The 21766-nt window shown below is 34.4% G+C and overlaps 1 protein-coding gene across 1 annotated transcript in view; it reads left to right on the forward strand.

Moving 5' to 3' along the window:
• Window positions 1–10028, forward strand: part of LOC135141776 (metabotropic glycine receptor) — a 177984-nt gene extending 167956 nt beyond the window's left edge. Inside the window, exons 10-11 of the mRNA XM_064073207.1 lie at window positions 529–634; window positions 8977–10028. Coding sequence (XP_063929277.1) covers window positions 529–634; window positions 8977–9633 — 763 coding nt within the window. The 3' untranslated portion in view covers window positions 9634–10028. The remainder of the gene's footprint in view (window positions 1–528; window positions 635–8976) is intronic.
• The last annotated feature ends 11738 nt before the right edge of the window (window positions 10029–21766 follow it).

The following is a 21766-nucleotide window of genomic DNA, read 5'->3' on the forward strand; positions in this document are numbered from 1 at the left end:
AAAGGGATGCAGGACGTTTATGATTCAATTACAGCGCGAAGCTCGGGGCACATTTAGTTTTATTTTTGCAAGCATTGGAGAGTTAGTCCATTAGTTCGTTTTAAATTCGGAAAGTTTACCGCACTTTACAGATCCCTCTGGATGTCCTGTCGTACCAGTTTAGACGTGCTGTCCTGGGGATCACTTTACAATCTTATCTCCATATAAATTCAGTGATCTGCAGAGTAAAGTCGACAAAGTTGAGTCTGCTTGGGATTTTCAATATAAAATGCAAATATCGGATTGTGTATGCATGTTTTTATCCCGCGTTGCGTTATCGCGTTCTTTATAGCGATCCGTGGGACTTATGTTTAATTATAGTCTCTGTCTGTTAAATGCGTAGAAACACGGTAACAAACAACTTGATTACACTGTTTTAGACCGAATTTACCCTTCAAGACTTGCAAAACAAGGTTTAAGACTTCACGATTTGACACTTTCTACTCTATTATTAAAATTCAAATGATGCTATTGTTATTGTTTGTTCAGGTTGTTCCTGCAAAAGCCTGCTAACCCAGACCTGCTCTACATTATTTTCTTCTGTCATACGCAGCTTACCGTAACATTACTTCTGTGTCTCATTTTTGGCAGCAAGGTAGGGTATAACATATTCTCTACATTCATAATTCATACTCTCTGTTAAGATTTACCCCAAGTTAACAGTTTATATTCTTTTCATATGATGAGGATGTGTCGCGTACGCCTTAACTCAACATTTTCAATTGTGCTACTGTTCCACTTAATTCCCATGGTTTGATAATATAATGAATCTTGTGAGCAGAATGTTTAATGAATATATACTTCACGAGACAACGATTAATCACTAAATACGTGTTCTAAATCTGTAATTGCATTAAGATGCACCTAATTTTCCATGTAATAATTTTACGGCAACCTGTCATATTCGATCTAACAAACTTGCAGGATTATCACACAAACCATGCATCCTACATTAGCTCAGTGAGCTCACGTACGGTGTTTTGATGCCTAGATTATATCTCGTTCCGTGATCGCTTTCATAGTTGCATATTTCCAAACAGTAATAATAAATAAACTCAATACTTAACCTCAAAACATAACATCAGTTTTGTATTACAAGGTATTTAACTTCCTCGATACTCTAAATGTACCGTACGGCGATGATCACCGGTGACACGGCCAGACGGCGTTCGCATAAAGACAAATCTGGAGCCGGATACCGGAAGTCTCGAAGCAGCGCCCAGAAAAACCTCGAAGCGGCGTTCGCAATCCAAGCCAGTTCAGTCCAGACAGAGCCTAGTTAAGTCGATGACGACGGCCGAGCGGCGTTCGCTAAAGAAAGACCTGGAAGCGAAAGTCACGATGGATTCCAGAAAGACCTCGATCATGAAACCTGTAGAAGGAAATTATGCGTTTAAATAGAGGCCACCTGCAGAAACGGTTATTATTCAGTTGATTCAGTCAGCGAGGAGTCCAGCGCACGAATTCTGTCAAGTCGTGCCAAAATTTTTCAAAATTGTATAATCAAATTTATTATCGTGAGTATTCAAGTGCCTGTAATTAAAGGAAGAATGAACGTGCTCGTACTTATTATTTTACAGTCTTAAAAGGATCACAGAGTTGACGTTAGTGTCAACACACAATGTTTTTTTAGAGGGAAAATTTGTTTTTGACACGAATTGCAATTATTCACACATTTCACGAACCACGATTGGTTGTAGTTATTTATTACACTGTCATTTAATTTCATATAAATTTTCATTGCAATCCACATTGTCCGATAAAACTCGTAGTTTGTAATTTATATCCAAAGGATTTATTTGGGTGGATATAAAACTACTAAATGTCTGCATTACTACATAAAATGTGACGTTTCGTTCCATAATTACCTACGTTTCGCTGTGGTAGATTTTCTAGTGTAAGTAAAAATTGATGAAAATATTTCTAAAGAAATAGCGAACGCAGCGAGTCATATGACGCGACCGTTATAATCAATCGCCGTAAGAGTCGATAAAGAAATTAACCACTAGTCTAATTTTTGTATTTTCGGGAAATAATTATCCGTGATTTTGCTTACAACGAAGCTAAAAAATAATTGCTGCAAAAATTGTTTTATAAAAAGATGCACCTTACAAAGGCATTTTATGTAATTAGGTTTCGACAAGAGTCTTCAGTTTCTAGAAAATAGTTAACTAGGTACATCTTTATAGCGAGTTTGTTCTCCTTTCTACCTGCGCATTCAAGAGGATTTAATTTTGTATATTAATTAACTGCATCTTGAAAGATAATTAAAACGTTAATTGAATGAAAATTATAAGGCTGAAAATAGTGTAGCTATGAGGGCTTCAATCAAAGTAGTGAAAGTTTTAACGTGGGTATTGGAGATCCGAATTGAGTCAAAAAGTTTCCTACGTTCTCATACTGCAAAGGATTTCTTTGGTGAACTACAGAGCTTTGAAATCTACAATACATTTAAAGTTGATTAATCAGTTCGCCTTTTGGTGAAACTTGAACAACTTGAGAGAAACTTCTCTAATATATCGAAAATAAATTATTCCATGTAAGGTGATCTTTTTACCTCGTACGGCCAATAAGGCAAGTTTGAAAAATATTGACACTTTAATATGAGCTTAAAATTGTGAAAGCTCGCTTTATAATAAAACACAAACGTTAAGTAATTAATTGCTCATTGAACGTATAGGTCAGGTTTCCACGAAGTCAGTCAAAATGGCTTTTCATGTAATGCTAAATAACGATAATTAATTCCATCGATTTGCTTTGGAACTGTTAACTTTTTTTAAATTCAGAATTTCCATATTGCCACATTCGGAGAAAATGGAAGAAAGCATTTTCCATAATTCGTCTGGTGGTAGTTCGCGTTTTATAAAAGAGTGAGACGTCTCTTTTGGATATTAATGACTGCTCACAACTGATCGAGCGTTACCTTGCATAAAAGACATTTTTTAAAACAGTAGTATAAGGTGCCTTGGGGAATATGTGAAACAAGATGGAAATAATTTCGGGCGCTATTTTGATAATACGAAGCAGCGCTAAAGTTGCGCGAATAGTGAGAGGTTATTTTAGAGAAATTGTCCAATTATTTACAATAGCTTTCTTTCTTCTTTGATTTGTAGAAATCATGTACTATATTTTCTGACAGAAAGTGAGATTCTCATTAGTGAGGTATTGTGTGATCGGAAGTGGAGCAGACGAAGTAATAAATTACTCGCAGCCTATTCAGGGCTCGGTTGTTGTCAGTCTATTTCACAGAATCTTTCTGCCTGAAGAAATCACATACGAAATGAAAGAATTTCGGGATTATATCTGCAATATTAAACTTCTTTTCGGCCCTTGTCTCTCAATAATCACAGATTTTTTTTAATTAAAAACCGTAAGAGCTAGTGCCGGAAGTGGATGATAAATAAAAATTACAGCCGCATGAATTACCCTCGTCCGAATGAATTTATTCACTGTTATTATTTCTAGCTTAATTACAAACAACGCGTCAAAAATAATTAAGCTAATCAATTTACCAACGCAACGAAATTTTTCCACTTTGAACATCCACTACAAACCTACATATTTGTTCAGAGTGCGTAATTTGTAAAAATTACTCATAAAATCTACCTGCGGAAATTATTTGTGTGCTACGACCGTGTAAATTACGCTCTTCAACGTGATTAAGTTACCAATGAAAATCTAATTATTCAGCTTTTCCAATAATCGTGCATAAATTTACAATTACATTTTGGGAGTTCCTACCCTGCAGGTTTCGTTTACAGTCCACAAGCAGCACAATCTAATCATTCTTGTATTATATGCCTAATCAAATTTATTTTTCGTTTCATAAAGACGTTTTAAAGGCCAATTTTGAGCTACGACCCTCCCCGAGTGGAATTCTAAATGAAATATTTTGCCAGTCGATTACAGAAATCAACGTACAAAAGGTACACCAATTCGTTCTATTGACGTTGGTGGGCGCCAGAAAGTTGTTAGCCAAGCTTGAAGAAACGAGCTAGAGGAGGTAAAACAAAATGATAAAATGATAGCAGCGAATTATCTGTCTAATAAAAATCCGGACAGACGGCAGATAGACCGACAGACGGACAGACAGACAGACAGACGGAAATGGAAGAATTTAGAACATTTACTTTTGTATTGTAGTGAGATACAAAAGATACCCAAAAATTATAAAATCGAAAAGTTATAGAATCCTTAATAACGATAACATTGGAAGATCCAAAAATCGAAAAATTGAAAAATCGAAGCACTGAAGAAACCAAAAAAAGTGGAATCATTGAAAAACTAAAAGTCGAGAAACTTAAAAATCGAAAAAAAATCAATGAATGAAAAAATTGGAAAGAAGAAAAAACGAATCGATCAAAGCATTAGAAAACCCAAAAATTATAAAATCGATAAGTTATTTATAGAATCTTTAAAAACTGTAACATTGAAAGATCCAAAAAGTGAAAAATTAAATATGGAGAAATTCAAAAATTAAAAATTGAAATTTTGAAAAATCCAATAAATGGAAAAATCAAAATCCAGTTTTTGAAAACTCGAAAAATTCAAAAAGTTAAAACTTTAAAAAATTTTAATTATTGTTATACCGGGTGTCTGGAAAATGGCGGATTTCATCAGTACGTTATGTACGGCGGTCTAAGAAAAGAGAAATTTATAATAGTAAAATTGGCAACACTGCAAGCAGCTAATGCTTCAAATATCTCCGGCATAGTTTCTGATTTTTTAGGAACGATGGTGACTGAAATCCACTAGTACCTCCTAAGATAAAACTGATTTTGGCAAATGACGTATCCTCTAAGAAAACAGAGGGTGGGTGGGCGGGCTAGTATCTGCTAAGAGTGATTTTGACAAATGAGATACCCTCTAAGAAAAGATAGGGTGGGTGGGCGGGGCTAGTACCTGCTACGATAAGAATGATTTTGGCAAATGAGATACCCTCTAAGGAAAGAGAGGGCGGGTGGGCGAGGCTAGTACCTGCCAAGATAAGAGTGATTTTGGCAAATGAGATACTGTCTAAGAAAAGAGAGGGTGGGTGGGCGGGGCTACTACCTGCTAAGATAAAACTGATTTTGGCAAATGACATGCTTTTTAAGAAAAGAGAGGGTGGGTGGGCGGGGCTAGTAACTGCTAAGATAAGAATGATTTTGGCCAATGACGTATCCTTTACGAAATTTAATTAAATTATTATAAGAAAAGAAACTAGAGGCTATTAATGACTGCTCACAACTCATCGAGCGTTACCTTGCATAAAAGACATTTTTTAAAACAGTGGTATAAGGTGCCTTGGGGAATATGTGAAACAAGATGGAAATAATTTCGCGCGCTATTTTGATAATACGAAGCAGCGCTAAAGTTGCAGTTTTTGAAAACTCTAGAAATTGAAAAAGTTAAAATTTTAAAAAATGTTAATTATTGTTATACCGGGTGTCTGGAAAATGGCGGATTTCTTCAGTACGTTATGTACGGCGGCCTAAGAAAAGTGAGGGCGGGTGGGCGGGGCTAGTACCTGGCAAGATAAGAGTGATTTTGGCAAATGAGATACTGTCTAAGAAAAGAGAGGGTGGGTGGGCGGGGCTACTACCTGCTAAGATAAAACTGATTTTGGCAAATGACATGTTCTCTAAGAAAAGAGACGGTGGGTGGGCGGGGATGGTACCTCTTAGGTTAAGAGTGATTTTGGCAAATGACGTATCCTTTACGAAATTTAATTAAATTGTTATAAGAAAAGAAACTAGAGACTCCAAAGCACTTTCAAATTCTTTCCAAACAAGAATACCTAGAACCTCAATATGGACCAATTTTTTGAGTTCACAATTTTTTCAATTTTTTATTTTATCAATTTATAATTTTTCTATTTTTCAATTTTTCGTTTCCTCAATTTTTCAAGTTCTTAATTTTTATTTTTCATTTTCACCGATTTATTCACTTTCGTGTTTTCGAGTTTTTTTTCCATTTCCCTTCATTTTTCCGTGTTTGTTTCCATTTTATGATTTTTCGCTTATTTAATTTTTCAAATTTTAAACTTTCGATTTTTGCATTTTTCGTTTCTTTAGTTTTTTAAGTTCTTGATTTCCAGTTTTGCAATTTTTGATTCGAAAAGTTGAAAAATCGAAATATTGAAAAAATTGAAGCACTGAAGAAACCAAAAAAAATTGAATCATTGAAAAACTAAAAGTCGAGAAACTTAAAAATCGAAAAAATCAAAGAATGAAAAAATTGGAAAGAAGAAAAAACGAACGCAATCAAAACTAGGAAAACGAAAATATTGTAAAATGGAAAACTTATCAAAACGAGAAATTGTAAAATCGAAAAATTGGAAATCGAAGAACTAAAGAAACCAAAAAAATGTAATCATTAAAAATTTAAAAATCGAGAAACTTAAAAATCGAAAAAAATCAATGAATGAAAAAATTGGAAAGAAGAAAAAACGAATCGATTCAAAACATTGGAAAACCCAAAAATTATAAAATCGAAAAGTTATAAAATCTTTAAAAACTGTAACATTGTAAGATCCAAAAATTGAAAAATTAAATATGGAGAAATTCAAAAATTAAAAATTGAAATATTGAAAAATCCAATAAATGAAAAAAATCAAAATCGAGTTTTTGAAAACTCGACAAATTGAAAAAGTTAAAACTTTAAAAAATTGTAATTGTTCTTATACCGGGTGTCTGGAAAATGGCCGATTAACTCTTCAGTACGTTATGTACGGGGGTTTAGGGAGTCCCAAAAAAATTCTCTATAATGTAGATTACGAAGAAAACGTGATTTTATAAAAGTAAAATTGGCACCATGGTACGGTCCTAATGCGTGAATACCTCCGGTATAGTTTCTGATTTCTTAGTAACGATGGTGACTGAAATCCACTACTACCTTCTAAGATAAAACTGATTTTGGCAAATGATATACCCTTTAAGAAAAGAGAGGGTGGGTGGGCGGGGCTAGTACCTGCCAAGATAAGAGTGATTTTGGCAGATGATATACCCTCTTAAGAAAAGAGAGGGTGGGTGGGTGGGGCTAGTAGCTGCTAAGATAAAACTGATTTTGGCAAATGACGTGCTCTCTAAGAAAAGAGAGGGTGGGTGGGCGGGGCTAGTATCTGCTAAGATAAGAGTGATTTTGGCCAGTGACGATCCTTTACGAAATTTAATTAAATGAAGAAAATAAATAGGAATACCTAGAACCTCAAGATTGTTTTAAATTTTTCAAAAAAAGAGGGTCTCAAAATTAACTCAATAACAGGTCATCCAGCAACGAAATACCAGATTTAGTAAAGTTACTAAATAAAGATTTATTATTGTCAAAAAAATCACTCTACTGGTTAGTTTAAAATATTGTCTCAAATAATTCTCGTTTGTAATTCAAAGTTTTCTGTAATCAAACCAGGAAACTTTGTTCCTTGTCCACTTTAACCGATCTAAGTGTTTGGGGATTATGAAAACCGGCAATGAGGAGGCGAATCAGTCTCAAACCCTTTTCTGCTGCGTACCGACCATACTTTTGCATATCTTTCTTTAATAAACAGTTTATTTTAGTGAATGTTGTAATAAGTTACGTCGATACAAAGAAGAAAAATAAAAGAATTTCTGCCAATAAAAATTATGTATATTACCATCATACAACTCTAAGTACGAAATAAAGCCCACAGTAATTGGACAATTTATGTAAAACTGCAACGTTTACCTCAAAAATCTAGTCAAAATTTTAAACCTACAAACAACGATTTCGTAAAAATAGTACGTGACGCTCACCAGACGACTCAATTTGATGTAACAAAAAAAGAGAATTTCCGAACCTCTCTTATTCTAACGAACACATGACCTTTCTTGATCAAGCCAACCTCCACCTTCGCGTTGGTGTAAAACGCTTTTTATAGACAGGTCTAAGCTTTGTCGGGTCCGCAGTTCCTGAACTTGTTAGGTTCGAGGGTACGGGAAAGTCAGAATAGAATGAGCGGGGTAAAGTTTGACGAAAGACATAGAGTATTTATGAATGAATTTTATAGCGGATCTCCTATAAAGTTCAATAAATACCAGCATTGGGATGTTTCACAGACCGTACCGTATTGAAATGATTTTTATTTGTTACTCAATAGGGCAAGGTCTTGCCAGTCAAACGGATTTAGCGTCCTCACTATGACCATACTATATCTTTCGTCGCACCTTAGCTTGATATCCGGAAATAGTGCAAGTCGTTTCTACAAAGAGGTCAATGTTGGGTCAGTTAAGGGGTAGGAGAAAGTTAAAACGAGATGGGTGGAGAGGTAGCTTTGTTATTGCTCGCCGTAGGGGATAGGAAAAATAGGTCCCGATGGACCGAATATGGCTTCAATAACAATCTTAACTAACTCTTATTATCGAGACCCGAACCTTATCGGTGTAGGGGTTTGGTCCTGCTAGGCGAGGGGTAGTTGCTCTCGTAGACCCAATTTATGGGGTTGGCTAGTACCCGACATTGAGGGACTACAAGTTCAAGTGTCCTTTTAGGGTATCTTATGCTTGTGAATGCTAATTATTTCCCTGTTGCAATAAATTGAAGTTCTAATTACTAGAAGAGAATTGCTTTAAATGCAGCAATTTTCCAATGAGCGTGTCGATGAAACAGTCTGCCTCACAAGCTTTGAGAACAAAGCGTAACGAGTTGTATATTTTAGCCTGACGACGTAATACCTCCGTTGCTCTAAAATATTTAAAATAAAAACAAAAACCTTCTAAATGTGGAACGTCGGGAGTAAAATGACTGGAGTTGAGTCAAGGTCTTGGAAAATGGCGCTTGGTAGTGACACTAACTGAACTGTATGTTTATGAGGCTAGACTGAGCTGTTTGATTTGAGAACATCAATAAAACTCCTTTTTCGGTTTGCCATTCGTCAAAAAAGATTTCGCTTTAATGATCGTACGCGATCCTTTGTCTGATGGGTTGTTTTCTGTGCAGGCTTATATGGTGTTTAAGAACCATGACCAAAGCGACGACAGCTCCGGGATGATGTCAAAGACGCCGACTTCAAAATTTCTAGGGAAAACGCGTGCAGGGAATTCGCAATATACGAGCACGAACTCGTCGGTCGGCGGTTTAGAATATTCGAAGTATTCGGAGCAAGATGTCCAGGAGGAGTTCTTACGTCTGTACACGCAACTGGAAATGCTCAAGGAAAAGAATATGCGCATAGGCAACCGACACCTGGCGTCCAAGATAACGGCTATGCAGGATGCCGCTAGGAGCCACGATCACGTCCAATCGGAGAATCCATCCAGAACGCTCGGAAAGCTGAACAACACGCTCGACGTGGTCCCTGAGAAGACCGGCGAGGACGAGTCGCCTGTCAAAGTTAAGCGTCAAAGTGTGTCTTTCGCGTCTGAAACTGAGCCCTGTGGCGACGGCGCTGTGAAAGATAATAATAGTTGTAGTACGATTGCGGAGGAAGCAGCGGCGGGAGCAGCCTCCATAGAACTGAAGAGCAGGGATGAAAGGAACGAAAGTCCTGCGGCTGACCGAAACGGCAGATATCTCAAGTCTGGACACGCCCGGACGCATGCCATTGTTATAAATCTCGACGATAAAAGCCGATTCACGGAGGAGGTGACGGTTTAATATTATCATTATGTACCTGACAATTAAATCAAATAAGATTATCTGCTGACTGCGATTACAGCGGTTGACACGAGCCCCGTCCCTGCTGTAATTAATACTCAGAGGCCGCTTTTATCATTTTTATGCTTACCTTGGTTATCCTATGTGGTGTCATTCCGCTAAGCTTATTAGACATATCTTTCTACAATAATTGTTATTATTCAAAGTTTTTATACCCAAGTCTTTCCGAAGGAAACGTCATTTGTAGTTAAGATTTACATGTAAATAATGATGTAACGAGATGTATCACTATATCGTAAATATGTATGTATATATCATCGATGATTACACAGCAATCATCCATCTCTCATTGTTGTATTGTAAGCATTAACGTTAAGCCCCAGATGTTGTGTAATCTCGTCATACTCAATAAATGCTCAAAAACAATAGCTTTTCAATTCATCCTGAACCCCAAACTAATTAAATTATCTACACAAGACAGATTACTACCTTTTAATAATAGTTCTCATAAATCATCACCCACCGTTTTCCCGAACCACCATAACTTCAAGACTTACCGAAATTAAAAATAATATACAAAAACGAACGAAAATTCTCCACTGGACATGTATCCTCCACACTTCGTTCCCAACGACAAGCTTTTAAGTGAATTATATCAAAAGGAAGAGATAACCGAAAGTGATATCAAAATAACAATATTAAAATTTTTCCAAATTTGTCTGAAATAATATTGTATGAAATATATCAGATTTAGACACCCCACTTTACCAAAAGCGCAAAGCGAACCCCCACAGGAAAATAAGCACTTTGATAAAACAAATTACTTCTTTATTGTGTAAAATACTTTTGTTTTATTTTTTTAAAAGGCTAAATTACGAAAAAGCTGCCTTGGGGATTGATATGTAAGCTTTGAAAACAAATTTTTCTAGAGGTTGTTTTAATCAGCGACTCATGGTACATGACGGGTTGATTTTTATGTGAAGCATCTTCTCTGTGACAAAAGAGCTAATTCCACGCAAAAAAACAGATAAAAGTATTAAAATTTGTATGACAGGAACACACAATTAAAAAAAACGTTCAGGAGTACAGATGAAAGAAGCCTGAATTTACAGGTAAGTGCAGTAATAGTAGAGTATTAATAGCCTTGTCGTTGTTGTTTTATATAAAGCAAAGATGTTTTCTTAGAGCGTTACCAAAAAAGGATTGAGACTGACGTCAGGATAAAATTATTAAGCAAGCGGTATCCTATATTTTACATCATCTAAATGAATGAAGAGAGGACTAATTCCTATTTGTATTTAACGGCGGTTATAATAGTAAGACGTTTCTGAAATATTTAAGTAACAATCAAAAGTGAAACTTTGAGAAACTAATTTACCTTCAGTAAATTAGTTTCTGAAAGTTTTGCTATCTGTGATATGTATTTTTAACCCAAAGCCAAAAACTAGAGTTTGGTGGGAAGAAAAAGCAATAATTAATTTAGTTCACTGATAAAATAAAAAATAATACAAATTCCGCTTTGAAAAATTATACAATTTTTTGGAATTTTTGTTTCCTGATAACGTCTATAAAATTAAAACCAGTGGCGTAAATAAAACTCCCGCAGCTTTTTTGAGTTGAATTTTTCAACTGTTCCATTTTTCATTTTTTTGTTTCTTCAGTTTTTCGATTTACACTTTCTGGAGTTTTCAATTTTAAATTTCTCAGTTTTTCGATTTTTCAACTTTTGAATTTTTCAATTTTTAGAATTTGCAATTCTTTTATTTAAATTTAAAATTTACGATTTGTGAGTCATCGAGTTTTCAATTGAAAATTTTTTCAGTTTTTCGATTTTGTAAATTTTGGATGTTTCAATTTTTAGATTTTGCAATTTTTCGATTTACAATTTCACGAGTCTAAAATTTTGTTTCAGTTTTTTTTTCTTTATTTTTTCAATTTTTCGTTTTTCAATTTTATAATTTTTCTTTTATTTAATGTGAAAATTTTCAATTTTTCGGTTTTTAAACTTTCAGATTTTTTGATTTTTCCTTTTTTCCGTTTTCCAGATTTCTTAATTTTCCGTTTCTTCAATTTTTTATTTGCAATTTTTCTAGCTTTTGTTGTAAATATAGCGGGTGTCCGGAAAATGGTGGATTAACTCTCCGCTAGGCTCTTAGCAGTCAGTTAATCAGTCTTATGTGAGTGAGAGGATATCTCATTTGCCAAAATTACTCTTATCTTAGCAGGTACTCACCCCGCCCACCGACCCTCTCTTCTCTTAGAAGGTATCTCATTTGCCAAAATCACTCTTAGCTTAGCAGGTACTCACCCCGCCCACCCACCCTCTCTTTCCTTAGAAGGTATCTCATTTGCCAAAATCACTCTTATCATATCAGGTACTAGCCCCGCCCACCCACCCTCTCTTTTTTTAGAGGATAACTCCTTTGTCAAAATTACTCTTATCTTAGCAGGTATTAGCCCCGCCCACCCACCCTCTCTTTTCTTAGAGAGCATGTCATTTGCCAAAATCAGTTTTATCTTAGCAGGTAGTTGTCCCGCCCACCCACCCTCTCTTTTCTTAGAGGGTATCTCATTTGCCAAGATCACTCTTATCTTAGCACATACTAGCCCCGCCCACCCACCCTCTCTTTTTTAGAGGATATGTCATTTGCCAAAATCACTCTTATCTTAGCAGGTACTCACCCCGCCCACCCACCCTCTCTTTTCTTAGAAGGTATCTCATTTGTCAAAATCACTCTTAGCTTAGCAGGTACTCACCCCGCCCACCCACCCTCTCTTTCCTTAGAAGGTATCTCATTTGCCAAAATCACTCTTATCTTATCAGGTACTAGCCCCGCCCACCCACCCTCTCTTTTTTTAGAGGATATCTCATTTGTCAAAATTACTCTTGTCTTAGCAGGTACTAGCCCCGCCCACCCACCCTCTCTTTTTTTAGAGAGTATATCATTTGCCAAAATCAGTTTTATCTTAGGAGGTACTAGTGGATTTCAGTCACCATCGTTCCTAAGAAATCGGAAACTATGCCGGAGATATTTGAAGCATTAGCTGTTTGCAGTGTTGCCAATTTTACTATTATAAATTTACGTTTTTTTCGTAGTCTGTCATAAAGAATTTTTGACTTATTTTTTTGGGACTCCCAAAACCCCCGTACATAATGTACTGAAGAGTTAATCCGCCATTTTCCAGACACCCCGTATAACAATAATTAAAATTTTCCAAAGTTTTCACTTTTTCAATTTTTCCAGTTTTCAATTACTGGATTTTAAAACTTTTTCGTTTATTCGATTTTTCAGTTTTTCAATTTTTAATTTTTGAATTTCTCTGTATCTAATTTTTCAATTTTTGGATCTTCCAATGTTACAGTTTTTAACGATTCTATAATTAAACTTTTTTGTTTATTCGATTTTTCAGACTTTCAGTTTTTAATTTTTGAATATCTCTATATCTAATTTTTCACTTTTTGGATCTTCCAATGTTACGATTCTATAACTTTTCGATTTTATAATTTTTGGGTTTTCCAATGTTTTGAATCCATTCGTTTTTGCGTCTTTCCAACTTTTTCTTTCATTGATTTTTTCGGTTTTTAAGTTTCTCGATTTTTAGTTTTTCAGTGATTAAATTTTTTTGGTTTCTTTAGTTCTTCGATTAGCAATATTTCGATTTTCCACTTTTTCGTTTGTATAATTTTTCCATTTTATAATTTTTGGGTTTTCCTAGTTTTGATTTGATTCGTTTTTTCTTCTTTCCAATTTTTCATTCATTGATTTTTTTCGATTTTTAGGTTTCTCGATTTTAGTTCGTCAATGATTCAGTTTTTTTGGTTTCTTCAGTTCTTAGATTTTTTAACTTTTCGAATCAAAAATTGCAAAACTGGAAATCAAGAACTTAAAAAACTGAAGAAACGAAAAATTGAAAAATCGAAAGATTAAAATTTGAAAAAGCGAAAAATCATAAAATCGAAACAAACACGGAAAAATGAAGGAAAATGGAAAAATGAAAAATTTTGATATAATAAATAAAATTTAGGAAACTTGAAAAATTGAGAAAACAAGAAATTGAAAAATCGAAAAATTATATATTGAGAAACTAAAAAATAAAAGACTTAAAGTTGAAAAAAATTAAAAATTGTGATCTCAAAAAATTGGTCCATGGTAAGTAAATCCAGATTTTTTGAAAAATTATAAGATTTGGTATTGCGAATTTTATTTTTTATGACAACCCTTAAATTAAAATAAAGACATGTATGCAATATTAAAGTAAATGGAAAAAAAAACGTTTGTTTTAAATGACTTTTCCCATTATATACTCGTATATCAATTTGGATAGAGTTAGTGTTTATCCAAATTTTGGTTAAGGTTTTATCATCTACACGATATTCCTAATACACAGACAAACGGCAGACAGACAAACAATTTTTTCGTACTCTAAGGGTCATAAAACGTCGAGAAAACATAAAAGTAGCCAGTCATCCAAATCATCTAGTTTTCTCGAAATTCTAACTAGACAATAACATTAGACAATATTTTTCCCGATCAAAAAATTAATTTCATCATTTATTAAGCTTCTTATTTTCCTTATAATTTAATTACTTTTGATCTTGTTTTTTTTAGTCACAAATTCTCTGTTTTAGCTTTTACTGAATTACACACTTCAAGTGATGTAACAGAGCTTTGATGTAAATTTGATACGCTTTTGTTTATGAGTGTTGCTACATTTTAAGACAAAACAACAAACGTGAATTATTCATACAACAAAGTAGTATCTAACTTTTGAGTGAAAGCAGCTAATATTTCTGAAAGCGTATTTATTCCACATTGTGTTGGCTGTCATTGTTTGAGTACAAAAAAAATAGTTTGATTATGCAATTCGCCCCGACTGTAAACAAATTTCCCAAAAAAACCTCGTCCGGTCTTTGTTAAACTCACAACTTCAATTAGAGGAACGCTGGGGGCAAACAAGTAAACGATGCTCTCGTAAATTAATAAAATAGCTGAAATGTTTGAAATAAACGCTAACAGAATGTGCTCAGACGAATGGGTTATATATGCTGCAGCATACAGTAACTTTTCTCGGTCGGAATTTTAATAATTCGAAAATTTCAACAAAAGGGTCAAAACAAGCCAAAAAAATCTAATGGAAAATAGGTCGCATGTTGAGCGTACCTTAACGCAGAACATGTCAACTATGGCGCGGTTAAATTTGTTTCAGAACTGTTTTCACTCGTTCCCGAACAAATTTAACTTCAGCTCTCCCTTTTACGCTTTTATTAGGAGATGTCCAGATGTAATTTATTTTAAATTGATGGTTTTCTTTCTGAAGCTTTCATGAAATATGAGTTCCCAAATATTCGGCTGCATTTATAAGTAGTCGAACTTCGGGTAATTCGGAGACAACTTAATAGGTTACTATTCGATTAGTTTTTGAAGTACTCTGTCACTCCTTTTATGATATTATATTCTCATTACAGGACACAAAATCTGAAGCAACAAGTGACGAAGCAAAAAGAAGTGTTGTACACAGTATGTGGTGTATAATTAGCCTATAATTTGTTGTTCTATTCTTATGTAGCTCATTACAACGCCTTGTTTGTACCAACTTTTCCCTAATTTACATAATCTGCATATTTATAGTAATTAATTTTAATAGCGTTATTATACAATGAAAATTTATCTCAACTTCTTCGGAAATTTAGGGAAATTAAATTACCATACTTACAAGTTATTATAAAAAGTATTTATGTACCCTTCTACTGGAAAAAATACCCTCAGAAATAATGGAAGTACTCATAAATAAATAATACTTTTGTTTTCAAAGTATTAAAACCGTAATTAAATACAGCTGAACTTGTCACATCTCTTTGGAAATCCACCATTAAAAACAGAAGCAGAGTTGGCTATCACAACTCCCCCTTCATTTATAAAATCCTCAGATGGTTAATATACATCCACACATTCATGAAAATGTATTTCTTAATGATATATGCAAATTTCTTGCGAAGGTACAGGAAATTCGAATTTGCGTCTGTTCTCTTACAATTTTCGGATGCGGCTACATTCACCACCACGTCCAAATCTAAATTTTATTTGTAGTGTAAGCGCAATGGATTAATATTATGGACAATAGTTTTACTAACTGACGTCTCTTCGTTTTTATTTCCATGTCCAGTGTTCAATTCCAAACACAATAATTAAACAGTGACGCAAATAAATCCACATTTGTATCAAATAAATGTCAAAAATGTTCACTAATCCAAGTTAATCGTCGTTGCACAAGGGAAATATGTTTCAATGCAAGCTTTTTCTGACACGACGAATTTTTCAGGTATGGGGATTGCAACAGTGACAGACCATAAGGTTAAGCGCTGCTTCCGAGGCATCCCGGATGTGATAAATTAAGTGACAGACAATAATAATAATAATAATAATCGTTGTTATTATTACCTACAAAATTGGTTTATCTTGTGGCGGCACAATAATACGTAGTAGTAAGCGAGGAAAGATAAGCTCCTCCGTAGTCTAGTGGTAAGGGCACCCGCCCGGCACGCGGTAAACGTGCGGTTCTATTCCCACCGGAGAAGCAACATTTTTCTTCGCTTATCTACAATCTATTTTTAATGGCTGGACTGGTGAAGAATAGTTAAAACGTGATTCAGTGGGTTTTTTTACGAAAATCTGGACGCCTAGGGTAAAAAATCAAGTCGGATTCGTAAACCACAAAAAACCATAAAAGTGGCTATACAATATCTCCATAGCTTACGCTCCGGAAGCAAAAAATTATTATAGCAGTATTAATTTTTCTTGTTTCAGTAAACTATTTTTAAAGGATGCTTCAGTTTAAACAAAAATCTAAAAAAATTTAGTTGTACTCGCATTAATATTTTAGCGATAATCTGTAATCCTCTGTGAGGGTGTAAATTCTCCAGCGCTTTAAATGTGCCCGTCGCTGCGTATAAATAGGCGCAAGAAACAATAAAGTAAGTGAGTAACTCACAATTTGTTGTCAGAATTATTCAGTTTCAGCTGGGAAAATTCTGATAATGTGTAACTCCCGAGCATAAAAATTATGCGTAAACCACACACAAACGTTATTCATTAGTTTGAAGTTACTGGCTAAAAGTTAGTGAAATTGATGTGGAATAGAACTTAACAAGAAAACGTATCCATGGAAGCAAACGAAGACTCCTTATCCTGTTGGATCAAACTTTTAATACAAGATTTTATATAATTCATACGGCGTTTCAATAGTAAATAAATTCGGTCATTAATTTTTTTTTTGCAAAAATATGAATGCAAATGTAGTAATTTCAAAACTTTATTGAACGATAAAAAAGCAAAATAAGAATGATAAACGATACTGCAAACAAAACTCAGACGGCAGCTCTTTGTGCAGGTGGCTGCCTGGATGCAAGTCGTAATTTACTGGAACGCCCGGACGTGGCCAATTTTGCATTTTGCACAATCTCGGAGACGAAATCGTATTTTTGTAATAACCAAATTAAAAACAGATAAATTTTATTATTTGTAGTACTTTCGGAGATTATAAAATAATAAAAATCCGGGACGGCAAACAGACAGACAGACAGACAGACGCTTACGCTCGGGAAGAAATAAATATCTGTTAGTCACTTAACACTACACAAAGTATAGCATGTAATAACCATTATTTTTTTCTCATATATAATTACATTTGTGTCCAGCAGATTAAGCAAAAGGGTAAGTCCCCAAGGGAACAGGGATACTTTCATGAGTTATTTTTTGTCATGACCTTAAAAAACGTAAATTCATTTTTTTAGAACAACCCACATAAGCAAAATTAAAAATAGCACGAGATTATAAGACCGACGGACACCGTCGTACGATATATATATACTTTATTTTTACAATAATCTTACAGCACACTTAAACTACAAATACAGGGTGTTCTATATGAAAAAAAAAAAATAGATTTAATGTAAATAGTTAAACTAAAAACTGATAAAAATTCTCGTCAGAGTATTAATTAATTTAAGGTAAAAAGCCGTTGTTTGTGTTTAGTCTTTCAGATGCAATTAATATTTTAATTAATACTATTAAAGTGTGCATACCAAACAGAATATTTTATACATAACTAAAATAATGAATGGCTGTGCACGTTTCTCACTTGTTTGCTTTAGACTTTTTCATGCTCATTAGTGTAGTCAATTAAATTTTTCGGTTGCGCCAAAGCAAATTGAGCTAAAAAATTATTTCCTTATTTACCACCATAATTTCCAACTAGAAATAGAAAATTAATCCGAATCGCTTAAAGTTAATATTCATTCATTTTCTGCATCAACTGACAAATTAGAAATAAGTTTCTCATTAAGACGCCACAGATTTAATGTCGTACGATCTCAATCTCGTAACTTTCAGCGAAATGTCGGATCCAGTTATACTGCGACAAAAACGGCAGAAAAACGTGTAAAAGCTAACGAATCGCCACAAAAAGTTTATAGGTTTACCTAAAGCAACCAAGAGGTAGAAAAAGAGAAAAGCAATTCAGCCATCTATATTCCAACATATGAATTTCATGATTTATTAGTTTCACAACGGCGTGCACTACAGTGTTTTGTTATCACACAACGTGGCGCTCTAGTTGCAAACACTGGATGTGGCGAGACAAAGGCTTGACATTTGCTTCCAATACACGAGAAAATGTTGCGTGTATGCTGTTCTTTTTCCCAACTCCTGCATTTTTTAGTTGCTGGTTACGCTTAATATAATATTCAGTTGTAGTTGTAGTTATTTTTTGAAGAGCGGTATAGTTGGTTGTCTATATTGCTGCTTATTAATAGTGATAATATAAAAAACTATATGATTTCTTACCCTCCTATAAACAAGCGAATAGTCGAATAATTCAGCGCGTTTGTATTGTATCAATAGGGAGGTAATCGTTAAATCAGACTCATGCTTAGACCTGGGAATTGTGATAACATCTGATTATCCTAGTCTGTGCACATAACTCAAACTGTCAAGAATGCAAATGCGCTTCCTTTGCTTACACGTTAACACAGACTTCTGTTATAGCTAAATAAATTATGTAAAGTTGTTTTTTTTAATTTTTAATCGATCACCCTGTATAGCTGAAATCAACTTTATTTGTAACATTGTATGAAATGGCCAATCTTCTAAAAATAAAAAATCTATAAGTGCGTTTATCATTTTATCATTAGCTATTTTGAGCAAAAAATAATTTGCATGCACGCTTGAATCTCCTCTTGAAAACCAGACAAAATTCTATTTTTGCAAGCAACTGATAATTGATAAATCATTGAATGATTAGTGACACCACAGAAGCAATGCGTGTACTGAGGGATTTATTTTATCTAACCCCAACAACAATAACAATCAATCAAAATTCCATTATTTGCCGTAACTTGATTTATTCATTATCTGATCAAGTGTCAATCCACCAGGACATTAAAAGTCGTCGAGCTTCAATGCCAGCATCAAGAGACTATTTCCACCTCTTTTTCCTTTTCTCTCTGGTAACCGTAAGATAACTTATGCTAAAGAAATCGTAGACTGCATTGTATCAACTCCCCGGACACTACGCCAAGTCTTGCTCAACTTCCCTCAAGAGTCGAATTTAAATGAAATGTTCCAGTATTTAGTGCGTGCTGCGTTTTCAACGACGCTTCGTAGTTTCTTTTTTTAGTCAATTTCAACGTTATCATGAAACGTATCCGACACACGAGTCGCAAAACTACAAAATGACAGCTTTGTAGACATTTGACTTAACTCACTTTTGAATAATTGCCAGAAGTTTGCGAGCAAATTTATGCAAACCGCTTTACTACTTAATGTGTAAAACTTAAGATTTCAATCTTACTTACGAGGTCTTAAATTCGTTTCGAGAGAAAGTATTTCCATTATTTATTCCCGAATTTAATTTATAATTAATCGACAAAACAGACGGACTGAATTTATTGCCAGTCACGACTATAATTTATACAAAAGGAAGTATGCGACTATCTTCAGACAAACAAATGTCGGTTTGAGATAAGAGAGACCACAAGTGCATCGTTTTTCATATTTTTGTGTGATTTAGTAGTCAACATGAAAATACTAAATGTATGGGTGAATTAAACATCATTATTACATTAAAACTAGGTGGCGCCATTATCAAAACTTACACGTAAGTTACAACTGTAATACGACAAAAATTATCTGTGCACGATCAAATCACGCTTAATAAATCAACATCACAGGATTAACTGTCAAGATATTACGTCCCAAGTTAAATTCAGTCGTTGCGGTACACCGCAAGGGTCAATCCTGAGGTCCTTTAAGCTTTTAACATATCTTAATGGTCTACCGAAGTATGCAACAAATTCAAAATCTAACACAACTAGTTTCGAAACTTAGCTGAATACGTACAAACGCTAGAACAAGTTTACATTTAGATTGCAAAATTTTATTAGTATACAAAAATTTTTAATTACGTCATTTCTGTGGAATGTAGAAAGTCATCAAAGTGTGTCACTTGTCGATAAATGTTAAAAGAACCTAATAAACTTCACGTGAGATGGTTGGGATTCGTCGACGCCCAAAATAGTTGGATTAGTACAAAACGAGTAGAATTATCGTAACCACAGGATTTGTTGTGGTCGATGCATAAGGGTTTCAGCTCTCTAAATTTATTGTGAGATATTCGATGGAAATCCAACAATACACGAGCTTTTAAACCAACAAAGTCCGTCAAGTACGAAAGCAGCTCGAAACAAGCTGGTATTTACGTTATTATAACATGCACAAATAGGATGATTATTCCAAACCACAGCAAACCAAAAAACAAATTTCCGAAGAAGAGTGGAGTTAAGAAACAATTTGTTCCAAAATAATTAATTGTTAAATGTTGCCGCTAATTATGTAAAGAAATATCCCCTTCTAATTACCATATATAGTTATTTTTTTTAACTTGTGTATTCTACATTTACTCTATTATAGTGATTAATAAAATTTAAAATAACATGTGTTTCATTTAATTTCATGTATTATTACACGTAAAAACAAATCTAGTGAACCTGGTTTTACCGTTTACCGAACACATGGAGTGATTACGTGCAAGCATACAAAGTGCGCGTCCAAGCGTACTCTGAACTTGGGCGGGATCATGTTTTCAATTCCATCTGTTCGGTAAACGGAATTAGTGGTCAACTGGTATAAGAGACGCCACTGCAGTCCGTCCCGAGTACCAAGCAACAAGGGGTGACGACGACAACTCACTCGCACAGCTTAAGAACACTTACAAAGAAAATCGGGACGTTAGACAGACTTACAGACAGACAGACAGACAAAAACGAGAGCCCTATTTCTTCGTACTCTAGTGGTCATGAAAGGTCGAGAAAATGAGATGACCAACTTTAAACTTACGCCGTTACGTTGCCGTTGACGTCGGTTTTTTTAAGCATTGTTAAAGATAGTTCTAGGTTTAAATCAACAAGATTTATTGCTATTTGTTTTAAAAACAGATTAGGGCTTCATTTTGCCCTTGTTGAAAGGTAAAACTTGTTTAAAATGGTAAACTTTTGTAGAAAAGTGTGGATTTTGCAATTAGGCTCCGCCCCTCTGTCTGACAACGAATGAAAAATTCGTCACAATTGAGCTTGGGGTGGTTATGGGTGGGGCTTAACTTTTGGCTTGTTTTTTTGTTAATATACGTCGTATACGTTGAACAAGCCAAAAACAGGACTTAAACATGTTGGTAAATTTGTATAGGGAAATATCGATTTTGCATTTACACTCCGCCCCTCGGTCTGACAACTAATGAAAAATTCATCACGGTTGAGATCGAGACGTGATCAATTTAGTGGAGCTTCCCTTTTGGTTTCCTTTTTTTATTAATACATTTAGTTTTCTTTGCATAACACAATTACATAAGAACATATGGTAAGTTCTCGTAGGAAAGTAAGGATTTTACAGTTAAGCTCCACCCCTCAGCTTACGACGAATAAAAAAAAAATCAGAATTGAGATATTGGTTATATTTTTCCTTTTTTTTTCTTAATATACATAGCCATCTTTTCATAACAAGACACTTAAAACATAATTAAAGTGGTTTTTCAAGGAAATATAGATTTTGCAATTATGGGGCGGAGCTTATACAAATTTTCC

Source organism: Zophobas morio, unplaced genomic scaffold (genome assembly GCF_036711695.1).
Source record: "Zophobas morio isolate AGI-343-1 ecotype UQ-CSIRO unplaced genomic scaffold, CSIRO_AGI_Zmor_V1 ptg000044l, whole genome shotgun sequence".
Taxonomy (NCBI): Eukaryota; Metazoa; Arthropoda; class Insecta; order Coleoptera; family Tenebrionidae; genus Zophobas; species Zophobas morio.